Source organism: Cygnus olor, chromosome 1, assembly GCF_009769625.2.
Source record: "Cygnus olor isolate bCygOlo1 chromosome 1, bCygOlo1.pri.v2, whole genome shotgun sequence".
Lineage (NCBI taxonomy): Eukaryota > Metazoa > Chordata > Aves > Anseriformes > Anatidae > Cygnus > Cygnus olor.
In genome coordinates, this window is record NC_049169.1 from 32653126 (window position 1) to 32665314 (window position 12189).

General features: G+C 37.4%; 1 protein-coding gene across 1 annotated transcript in view; it reads right to left on the reverse strand.

Annotated features, from left to right (window-relative positions):
• Positions 1 to 2226: 2226 nt before the first annotated feature.
• The window catches only part of NELL2 (neural EGFL like 2), a 148290-nt gene continuing 138327 nt past the window's right edge, over positions 2227 to 12189 (reverse strand). The window contains exons 17-20 of the mRNA XM_040551661.1: positions 9145 to 9338; positions 8078 to 8254; positions 5739 to 5963; positions 2227 to 2837 (exon numbers count right to left, since the gene is read on the reverse strand). Of these exons, the coding sequence (XP_040407595.1) occupies positions 2787 to 2837; positions 5739 to 5963; positions 8078 to 8254; positions 9145 to 9338 (647 nt within the window). The 3' untranslated portion in view covers positions 2227 to 2786. The remainder of the gene's footprint in view (positions 2838 to 5738; positions 5964 to 8077; positions 8255 to 9144; positions 9339 to 12189) is intronic.

Here is a 12189-nt window from a genome sequence, read left to right on the forward strand (position 1 = left end):
TGTACCTGCTTTGTTCAAAAACACAGAAATATAATAATAATTATTTTTTATGGACTATATTGTATGACAGACAATTTAGGCCTGGAAATTAGACATCAATTTTTAATAATATTCAAATTTACTTCTCAAGAAAAATGAAAAACGTATACTACTAATTAGTGGCTTGACAAAACAGGAGGGAGATGGGGAAGGGCGGTTGAATGTGAATGAAAACGAAGGTCACTGAGATGTCTCATTGGACTTAGTTGACCTTTAGAAGAACTCCCAACTGATTAGTAACCTTGAACATTGATAAATTAGATAATATTCACTCAGCCCATTCCCATTTTTTATTTAGCAGAGAATTCCAGCTTTGTTCAGCAGTGTAACTTCTTCACATACATGTGGCACTGACTGTCTCTCCAAGGATTTGATTCAAGGTTTAGCTATTATGTTATGTCTCAATTCTTGGCTTTTTAGCCTGTTTCTTTTTGTATTGCACCACGCTTCGTGAACCTGCAATATCAGAAAGATCCTACAACACTCAAAGCAGGGTAGGCAACAAAAGGAAAGAGATGCTTGTTTTCCATCTACACACCTTTTTGTTTTGAATAAAGGATTACTGTGCCTTCCAAGTAGTGAGAAAAAACTTGGAGAGATTTTTTTCTTCTAGTTCTCATATCTGCTACAGGTCTAAATTTGATTTCTGGGGATGCACTAAAGCAGAACAAGGGCAGGAGCACTCACCTCACATATAACTTACCTATTCACTGGTCCAAAATGGGGATTCTTACAGCTGTGCTGTGGATATCTGCCCCGCATATCTACAGCCTCTGACAGAGCCTCAGGATTTTGTGCTTGAAAAATATTCACTCCTTTTTTTGTATATTTTTAAAAAAAAAAAAGTCTTTATGTATTTCCTGTACCTATCTTATACCTTTTCTTTAATGAAAGTGAAGTGCAATTTCTAAACAGTTGTACCCTCTGTTATATCTCTTCTCAGAAATAGGCATGCAGCTGCCACTGAAATCAACTGGAGATGTGCCTCTGTGGCTGATGGCAAAACATGACCTCTTAACAATTACTAGCAGGCAAGAAAACACTGTAGAGAAAGCAGCATCTTTTTCAAGGAGCTAACATTCTGCTCAAAAAGCATTGATTATAGCTTGCCAGGAATAGGACGAAACAGTAAATCCCTTGAGTACCTGTTATTTATGGACAGTGTGAAGAAAAAGGTTTATTTGGTCTGAAAAATCTTCATAGCTTTAATGGTCCAATGTAGACTATTAATCAAATTTTGCATATTCTTTTTTTCAAATTTTTAGTTTCTTGGGTTTCTTTGTATTATGTGCACTCAGTGGCCTGGCATCTCTTGTTTTCCCTGCTCCAGAAACATGAATTATTTGATACACACCAGGACTGATGGGAATACCTACAAGATATTTGCATTCCTTATATATTCAGCCATTTCAGCCCTTAATTTGTAAACACTGCTTTATTCTTTATTTCTCTCCCAGAGTAACACAGCTTTGGTCATGCAGCCTCTTTTATTTGTTGTCCCAACAGTACAGTAATGAAAATAGGGCTTGCATATTGGAGTGATCCCTGTGAATTACGGTAGTTTACACAAACAACTGAAACAGCTGTGGAGCTTGTGGAGACACAAACCAGCTCAGAGCAGAGTGGGAATCTAGAGAACATCCCCTTAAATCTGAACAGATGCAGGTCAGACAAATGGTCTGTACCCACTCTGGGTGGCAGCATCCCACTGGCACATAGGGTAGGAGGGCATATGAGTTGCTCTGTTCAATCCCTTGTAATGGCTCGCATGCATGAAGTTAATAACAAAGATAAGAAATTACAGGTAAAAGGTTGTGCTGGGCAGAAGCTCCCACACGCAGAGGTACTAGAGAGGAGCTCCTCTCTACCTGCATTGCCCAGCTGCCCAGGCATGCCGACAAAGGAGGAGGAATAACAACACACATGAAAAAATGACACCCCTGAAAAGGAAAAATGACACAAACAGAAACTTAAGGTAAGAGAAATATTTATTTAAATTTGCACAATAACGAGCTTATACTGAACAAATTCAATCAAGAAATAATAGTAAGTGCAGTAAAACAAGAAAATATTGATGACTTTTCCCATCAGAAAACATTAAGAAGCCATGCCTGTGCATCACAATTTTTGTTTTTAGGGTTTTTTTGTGTGTTTTTTTGTGTTTTTTTTTTGTTTGTTTTGTTTTTACAATAGCTTGTATCTTTTTTTTTTTTTTTTCAGCGCATATACTGTACATATCACATCTTAGCTGCTATGTTCTTTATTCCTGAAGGCTTTACCCTTTTACATCTGCTATATTCTGCAGTGAGCAATCAAACACATTTGTGCAGAACCAATAACGATTAGGCAAAAATCTCTGCATCTGGTCAAGTGCTGGACTCTCAAAGCTTTGGAAGACCCTGTAAGAGCTCCTAGCTGTGTTCGGATCTTGACATCCTTATGTACAGCATTACAATATGTCACTTTACACTAACCTAATATTCTGCATAATGATGTCAGACAGACAAATAGCCAGAACATTTGGGCCTGACCTCATACAAAGGTTTACACATCTGAGCTTGTCTTGAGTCCCATAAATTTCACTCTGATTCAGGTAACTGAATCACATTTCTGCACTTTAGATGGACAAAAACAATCCAATTTTAGTTTAAATTTTGTACAATTTTTGGTCTAAAGATTTTTTATTTTTTTTTTGTGAAGGAAAATTCTTTAACCAGAAACTGCTTTGTGAGAGATGGTTGTTGGTGTCACAGTTCCTGAAGGCACTGTGGATCCACTGAGCAACAGACATGGCCATTCTAAAGGAAGGAAGAACAAAGAGAATTGAAACAATTAGCATTTTTTTTATAAGCTCAGTCAATTTAACAAGCTGAACCATTTAAAAATTTACATCAGATTTTAAGATGTAGATCTGTAAAATACACATGTGCAAATTTTGATAGCATTCATGAAATTGTCATTGTGTCCTTCAGTTGCCTAAGGGTATGGGCTATGATGATTATTCTAATTGCTTGTTTTTCTGTGGTCTATATCCAAATAGCTACAACGGTCAGACTGAAAGGAGCTGGGATCACTGGAATACTCCTGACATAAAGGTATAGGGCATTTGCCCAAATACACAAAGCTGTTGAACAAGACAGGGCACTTGGGAGTTTTATTTAGATTACACAGAAGAGAATCTGGGTTTTATTTAGCATTGAATGCTTCAAGTTAATACATCCTGACTGCAACACCAGCAAATGTTAATCCATAAAGTTTTTCCTGATAGTTGAGATATTTTTTCTGAAAATATTAGCAATTAAGGGAACAGATTACTTTTGGACATGATTAAATTATGAAGAAAATGTTTTCTACATTTTGGCTACTTCTTTTCTTCAGCCTGAGTCTTATAAGGCAAATAAAATTTATATTATTTTCAAATTACTCCAAATACATTTAATTGACTAAACTGCCAGCACTAATTAAAGACCAAGGTCTGAATCATTCAAACATTGTCCTTCACTCCTTCCGTTACAGAAGGTTAGACAATCTTACTGTTCACCTTTACTTGTGATTTGACATGGTTCTGTGGCTAAGTCAGCTTCAGCTGATGCCTGCTTTCTGAATTCTTAGAGGATTTGTGTAAACCTATTTTGCTATAGCTTGGTTAGAGAGGCTTAGCCTTGAGCTTTGACCTTCCATGTGATGCTCTGCAAGGAAAGAGTGGGGTGACACAGCGTGAATGCGAGAACTATACAAACTGGGCATAGCATTAACCTGATCTGCAGGAGCAGGCTGCTTGCACGCAGAACTACAATACGAAAATGCTGCCAATATGAACAGATAGTTTATTTCAAAAAGAAAACTGCTCTGGAAAGTGAATTGAATAAGATTTTGCTTGCTGAAGGTCAAAGTGCTACATCTTCATTGCCAGACAGATTCTCACCTGAGATGTTTTAAATCTATGGGTTTGGCAGAGTATCTGTTTAAGTCTTCTATATATTCATAATACAGCAATAGATTTTATTACTTTATATATCTGCTTACACTGAATAGAAATTAGTTCATGCTTAAGATCCAGTCTTTGCTGAGCCTCAAGAGAAAAGGGCAGATGAAAGCAGCACACTGCTGGCCATCAGCAGAATTGATCGCTTCCGCATTGCCATTGATTAGTGCTACAACAATGAGAAAGCATTTCCCATCACTGAATCTCAGCTGTGTTTTAGAGAAGAATCACACAAAATGATTTGTTTTACAGATAGGGAAAGTGAGGCACAGAAACCTCAGCAACCTGCCCAAGCCCAAACTGGCTGGTATTGGGACTGTGATTCCTTATAGCCTCTCTTACTCTTTTCTTTTCTTTTCTTTTCTTTTCTTTTCTTTTCTTTTCTTTTCTTTTCTTTTCTTTTCTTTTCTTTTCTTTTCTTTTCTTTTCTTTTCTTTTCTTTTCTTTTCTTTTCTTTTCTTTTCTTTTCTCCAGAAATATCTCCTAGCATTGCAGTTGGTGTATGCCACCAGTTGCGGGCCCCACTAATAATGGTTTGTGCACATAAGCCTGTTTCAACATCCTTTGAGCAGTGTCTGGCTTTCAAACCACTAGCCACTCTGTCAGACCAGTGTTTCCACCTAACCACTGACCTGTTCTAACATTAAGACAAATGCTCGTGGCTACTTGGCACGTAACAGTTCCATAGTAAAAGAACTATGCCTCGACAACAGCAACTGTTGTTGCACACAGAATTATGTCAGAAAAGTGGTGGAAGAAGGTGTCGGTTGTCAGCTTCTGCTCAACAATCAGTTACTCCCCAACTTTCCCAGGAAGAGATGTTGAAGTTAGTTTATTTTTATGTGCACTTTTCCAAGTAGTTAATGGTACCATGTTCTAGAGTTTGGGAATTCTCTTCCTTGGGAAATATACAGGATAAAGACCAAAATCAACTGTGAATTTCAGTAAAAATTAAAGATATCTGGATGAGTCCTCCTGTCTCTCTCTTCTTGGCTACTGTGGGATCACTCTGTCATTCTTCAGTATAGGTACAATTCACCTCACAGGGCTTATTTTGAATGGAAAAACTTATTTTACCCTCCTTTTCTCTCACATCTTTAAAAAGAGATATAAGAATTCACATAAACCCATAGCCATAAATTTTTTCTCCTCAGACAATGATTTTCTTTGACTACAAAAACTATAAAATGTTCTCTATGCCATGTTGATCCTACATTTAATTTTAAAGCAAAAAAAAAGCCACATAATGAGGTAACTAGTCCCATTATTGTCAAAGCAATTATTATTCTCAAAGAACAAATCAATCAGTTATGATAACTCTATAGTATCACACAGAACACATTTCTTGTGTGAAGTCTAGCCTTACTTACCTATTTGTTACTGTATATATTTCCACGATAGCATGGAGCTATACCATAAGAACTGCAATCAAACTTGAACCGAGGTGTTATAGTGGAAAAGCCAAGCCCCTTAACTTGTTTGCAGCACACTGCAGCACGGGCTGTTGTCCTACATCTGACCTGCTAGCCCATTAAACCATCATTCTAGCACATACAAGAGTGAAGATAGCAAAACTGAGCACTTATTCTGTAATCTCCACTGCTTTAAAACAAGTGTTGACATCACCTAGCCACTGACCAGGCTCAATGCATTAATATTTATTTGCCACGAAACAAGCTAAGAGGCATCTCTGCTTAATTTTGAAGCTCTTTACCTTGCACTGGCAGAGTGTGCACTCTGTGCCATGCTTAATCCAAGAAGACCCAGTGAAGCGAATGACATTGGTTTCGTCCAGGCAGGTTTTAGTGATGTCGTTGCGAATGGTGTCCGCCTGGCAGGGGTCAGCGACACAGCGTGGGCAGCACTCATTCTCGGGGAGGACGCTGAATTCGCAGTCCACTTCTGGGCATGGCAAAGGCCAACAGTCAACTTCACCTTGCTGTTCAAAAACATTAAAAGAAGAAGAGAAGACTGTTAGCTATTGTTTTGTTTCACTGCCCATTTCTCTGACTCAGCATTATGTTTCTTAGCTGGCTAAGTTTTTCCACCTGGCCCTACTCAGAAGTCAGCGCAGAGAACACTAGCATTCATTGCCAGTGGGAGATGCAGCAAGTTGGTTGCTTTCTTCTGCTTGCTACTGAAAAAGTGCGTTAGATTTAATGTCTTTCAATATACTCTGCATCAAGCTGCTGCTGAAACTTCTCCATGAATTTTGTGAAATACAGAATATGGATCTGTTCTTGTGAAGCTCTACTTCTGTGAATGACAGAAGCCATAACAGGTCTACACTACAAAACTGCTTTGAAATCTGTTTCTCTAGTTCTTACTTCTATTCAGATTGCTGTTTTGCTGTATAACTCCCAGTAGGGTGGACTAGAGTTTATCTTTTCCACGGTTAAAAATGCATTAGCTTAATTAAGGGTGTCAATCAACCCAATTTAGCAAGAACATCACAGCATTTTCATCGAAAGGACCTCCAAACACTTACCATCTATTTTGGATGTTATGATCAGATTACCTGGCTTCCAAACTTAACCACTCTTTCTGCATGTCACATGATGGGTTTGGTACAGTCATGGTATGAAAAGGTCAAAAGATAGACTATTATTGGCCCAGAATAGTGGTAGGAGAAGTTAGTGTACTCCTCTACACAAATCTAAAGATGCCTGATTATTCGCTTCAGTCCCTAGAAGCTGGGGCTAACTTCTATTCAGTTCTGGTCAAAGGCCAAAGTTGCAGATCTATTAGTCAAAGGGAACAGTTCACTGAAGTCACTAATGCACGTTTGCTTTGGAACAGGTCTACCTCTGCTCCAGAGGGTGTGTATTTGTGTGTGTGTGAAGATAATGGCATGTGGCCCAAGGAAAGAAGTGTAGTCACAAAAACTGTATTTAATGTTTTGAGAATTATGGGTTCAATACCAGAGCAAAAGCTGAAAAAAATCCCCAGCGTTTTGCCATAGCTCCAATTTTACACCTCTTGTTGCAGAAATTGTTGTGAAGTTACACTTCTACAAAATTCTTATCTGGGTCAATTTTCCTCTCTTTTTGAATTGCATGATGGTAACAATGAAAGCAATCTTAAAACCAGTTACTGATCTTGATATTTCAATTTATTTTTTGTAGCGATAAACAGTACAAGGAGTAGACAATACGTTGTCACCTAAAAAATCGCTGTGACAACAGAAAGAAAGCAGGCTTCAGTTATGGAAGTAGCATCTTGAATAAAGAAGAGACATCTATTGAGATCCTAAACTGTAGTTTGTTTTGCTTTGTTTTGTTTTTTAAGACTTTTAATGAAACACCTGGGAATCTATTTCATTGAATTTTAGCAGTAGCAACACGGAAAGCAGTGTCTACAGAAATTGCTTTCTGGCTGTAATTCATGACACCCTGACAATGGAAAGCTGCTAGATGGACTACACTTTACATTTGGAGATAACCTGTGATAAAAGCTAGTTGCTTTTATCTTGGGATTGTTTCTGTCATGGAAACTTCCTGAGCACTATTATGCAGCACAGGTTTCCTAAGACTCTGAAATACCTGCCCAGGAAAAAGATAACAAGCTTTAAAAGATTTTTGTTCAAACCTCATTTCACTATTTTGAAGAATGCATCAAGTCTTATTAAATTTTCTGTTACTGGAAATGTCTGAGTGAATAAACACATTTCAGTCTATCAACATTTTTGAAATTATCAACTGTGATAATGAATACATATTTACATAAATACATATCCTTATACAGCCTCATTGGTCCCTGAATGAGTGATCACATGAGTGTTACTATGTAGGTGTCACATCCAAATGACCTCCACTCTTTGCTAAAACAATTTTCGTGATTAAATAATTTCTATTATGTCTATTGTGTCCAAATGCATTTTTGACTGAGACTTGATAATACTGACAAATATCCATGAAAACCAGATTTTGATTATACACATACTCCAGAGGGAACTAAATGGATGCTAATACATGAAAATGAACTATTCACAGATCAGAACATCTCATATCCTTTTTTTCCTCTTGTCTATTCTGCTGTAATCAGGAGCCTTACCAAACAGCGACACTGCTGACAGTTCTGTATCCAGGAGTCACCACTGTTGTAGGAAAGCTCCCCACTCTGATGTAAACATTGGCTGCTGAGCCTTGGGTCACATTCAGGACAGCAAAATAGGTCTACAGTGGGATTTTCACAGTCACAGACCATTCGCCGGCACATCACATATCCATTCTGTTGTTGGAAGACAGACATAGAGTAATGGCAGAAATCTGCATGACTCCTACAGTTCTTGTACCAAAATTTGATTTGTTGGCACGATGCTAAGCCACTGCCAGCTTGTGAGTTTTTCCTTGACACCATAACTTTGTCAAAATGCAATTCAATGAGGCAGAAACTACAATACACACTTAGTAACCACCATAAATTTTTGTCTTTACCTAAGTAGATGAAACTCAATGGTGTCATTGCTAAGAGTCAAATTTTAATGGATTGCACTAAGTTTTGTCATTCTCGTATGGATGCTACTTGAGTCCTCTGCTAAACTTCCAGCTCTCTTTTGCAACTATTAACATAAAGACGATGATAGCTAGTATGAAATTAAACTCATGCCAATGCAACTTGAGCTTCTGAAATGCTCAGGACTTTGTCAGTAGTGTATTAGTTCTTTGCTTGTCATCAGCGTTTAGCTTGGGATCAGGCTTCCCACAACAAGCATTTGAGAAAGCTAAGCTGAATTACTCTGCAGAGACAGAATCTACCTCTATTTATAGCCATCTGCTAGAGATACTGGCCTTAGTCACCAACACCAGTATCTGCCTAGGCAGTTTCTTTGTGTGAAAATGCCATTACTCCCACCCAGAAAACATTGGTGGCATCTCTGCTAACCAAGTGGTACTCTTCCCTTTCTGCCAGGAGTATATAATAAACCTCAAGTGGAAGTTCTGCTTGTAAAGGTTGGAAAGAGAAGCTCTCCCCAAAACCCTACAAAATGCCATTTTTGTGTAGCACCACATACACAGATGAAAAGGCAGCCAAAACAGGAATTTTACTTGAATCACAATGTTCTTCCTTTCATCCCTACCAAAATCTTTGCTGTAGCAGATAGTTTTATTTCTACTGACCTGGCATGAGCAGACAGAGCATCTGTCATTCTCCAGCACCCAAATCTGACCATTGTGTTTGATTTTGTCTTCATGGATACAGTCTCCTGTGCAGTTCTTGCCATGCGGACATCGACAGTCATACCCACCATCCAAGTTAAAGCAAACAGTGTCATTGGCACAGCTATGCCTTCCAGTTCCACATTCATCAATGTCTGCAAAAAACATGCCATGTAATACTTTCAGACCACATTCAATTAACAAAAATGTTCTTGTGGCAGCCAATATAAATGATTCATGGCCATTAAAGCCTTCAGCTGAAAATTAATTTGCACTTCACCAGAACAGGGAAAAATAACATACAAGTTCACAAAAATATTTTTCAAGTCATATCAGCTTTAGAAACATCATATTTGGAGTTTTCTTATACATCTTCCTGAAATAATACTATTGAGCAAGGTAGTTAGAATAAAGCAATCACAGGAAACATAAGAATAAAAATAATACGTGACTCCCTGAAGAGCAATAGTTTGTAGGAACCATTCAGAAGACGTTTTCAATTAAACCAGTAAAGCTGCAGAAAGTTGCTTTCAAAACCTTTTGCTGGCTCTATCTAGAGCATTTGAGTTCACTTGCCAAAAAGTTAATGTGAAAGGTGATGTCTGACCTGTAAGGTCATTTAAATAAGCATCGCATCATTTACTAGAGTGTACAAACTAGAATATTTAATTATTCAAGTTGCAGCAACATCTACAGCCTTTGTACCCAGCACAGAAAATAAAGAAAAAAATAATGCCTTCAGTGAATAAAGGTAAATGACTTAAAAATAATCATGTTGCAAAGAATTCAAGAGTACTTTTAGAGGCCTACTTCATCAATGTACACATACACAATTGTTTTGCAAAGGCAAACTGCTAGCACAAAGTGCTTTATACTTGAATATTCTTTATCTTTTTCAGCTGCTCATCTGGAGAAAAGTTATCTGAAAAAAAGTTAGCTTTGAAAAGGAAAGAAGTAAACAGCTAGATATGATATAATGTGGAAAAAACTACAAGATCAAAGGCTAGATTTATGGCAATTGTAAATATCAATACAGTGAGTTCCAGTCTATATACAATTCACAAGTCTGGCTGAAGCTCTTAATTAGAATTCGTTAAAAAGTAGTATTGTTACATTTAACTGTCCAACAGATCAGTACAAGATAAAATAAGCAATATGATCATATTCAGCACATATCTCTCAACATCAGCATAAAATCTTAATAAAACACTCAGCTTTGGATTCAAGAATGGAAATGAAACCTTCAATTCACCTTAAGCACATTCAGTTTAAAGCAAAATAACTCAATTATTTCAATTCCATGTGCAGCTCCAGTCAAACAAAAGTAAACAAGTTGCTAACATGAATATGAATTGGTATGAGAAACAGCAGGGAGATTATTAGAATTCCATTGTATATATAAGCAGCATTGTGGGTTTCCTTCAAATACACTGTGCAATAATGGTGGGTCCATCTCAGAAAAATGTATTGCAAAATTACTAGGGCTTCTGAGAAAGATGAGGAAAATCTCATTTCAGAAGAACTAAAAAGTAATGGATTGTTCTTCTCTGAAAGAATATCAGCAAGAAAGACATAACCAAAAAATAATGAATACTCCAGAGAAGACATATTGAGAGCTTTTGTTCACCACACTTGCCTAACAAACAAGAAAGGGGACAGTAGATGAAACAGGAAGACAACAAATTCAGGTCTCATAAAAGGAAATATTTTTTCCGTGCAATATATAAACAAACTATGACACTCATTGCCACAGAATGTTGTTAAGAGGAAAAAAAAAAAAAGAATCAGATAATCCAGAATGGGCAAATCATCTCAGTTCTCCACATCTTCTACCTCACTGTCTTCTGAAGCATTGTTGGCCATTGTTGCAACAGGGCAGAAGGCAACTGAGATCATGAACCTAACCTGAGTGTGGCTGTTTGCATGGACCTGAGCAGTTGAAATGTCACAGGCACCTCAGACAGGGAAACCCATCCCAACAGTAAGGATACATAATCAGTGGAACAGACAGCTGTGCAGAGGGTGTGCAGGCTCCAGCCTTGAAGGTTTTTAGACAACGAGCTAACAGGAATTGTCTGAGTAATACTGATCTGGGCAGAGCAGAGGGATGGAAGAGCTGCACTCTCTTTCCTCTCTTTTCTCTTAAATCCATACTGGCAGTAATGTGATCTGGGAACTGAAAATTAAGAACTCCACATACGCAACCTAATTGTTCTTAAGTTATTCAGTGAAGACAACAAACACAAATCCTATTTAAATATAATGATTAACAGCAGGATTCTCTTTATCATTGAAGCCATTTTTAATAAATGACTTCTAGACACTTGTGTTCATTTGTTTAAAACACTGTTATGTACAAAGCTTTGTCATAGCAAGTGTCATAAATGAATAATATCACTTTTCAATAACCTGGTCACTTAACTGAAAGCAGACATTTAATGAGATACTGGGCAAAGTTCAGCTGTCGTGTAAATAAAAACAGTTTTCTTTAAACAACAAACAGTAACCTTATAAACACTAAGTCTGCATTTGGCACTATAAGTGCAAATGCCTTTCACAATCTGCCTATGAAGAAAAAGCTTCTGGGGTTTGTTTTTTGACACGGTAATGGTTAGTGCACTGTTACTGAAAATAATTGAGCTTTTGTCATTGACTCTGATATTAAGCAGAGCTTATCCAACATTGAGCACTTACAAAAAAAATCCCAACCTTGTTTTTCAGTTGTTTGATTCATGAAAATAAATGTTCTGGATAAGACAATTTAAATATCCCAGGTCAAAGCAGAAGCTGTTTAGGTTTTGATTCTAACCTAATCATAAACAGCAATGTGTTTACAACGCATCAAGAGAAACATAAACTTGCATGCATGAAATTCTCATCTGGATTATTTATCCACATCAAACTTCAGTCATTATCTGCAAAAGACTTGCATACAAACCACCCACACCAAGCAAAATTTCGTTCAGCTTTTTTTCTCTGGATTGACAATGGATGGTGAATGATGTT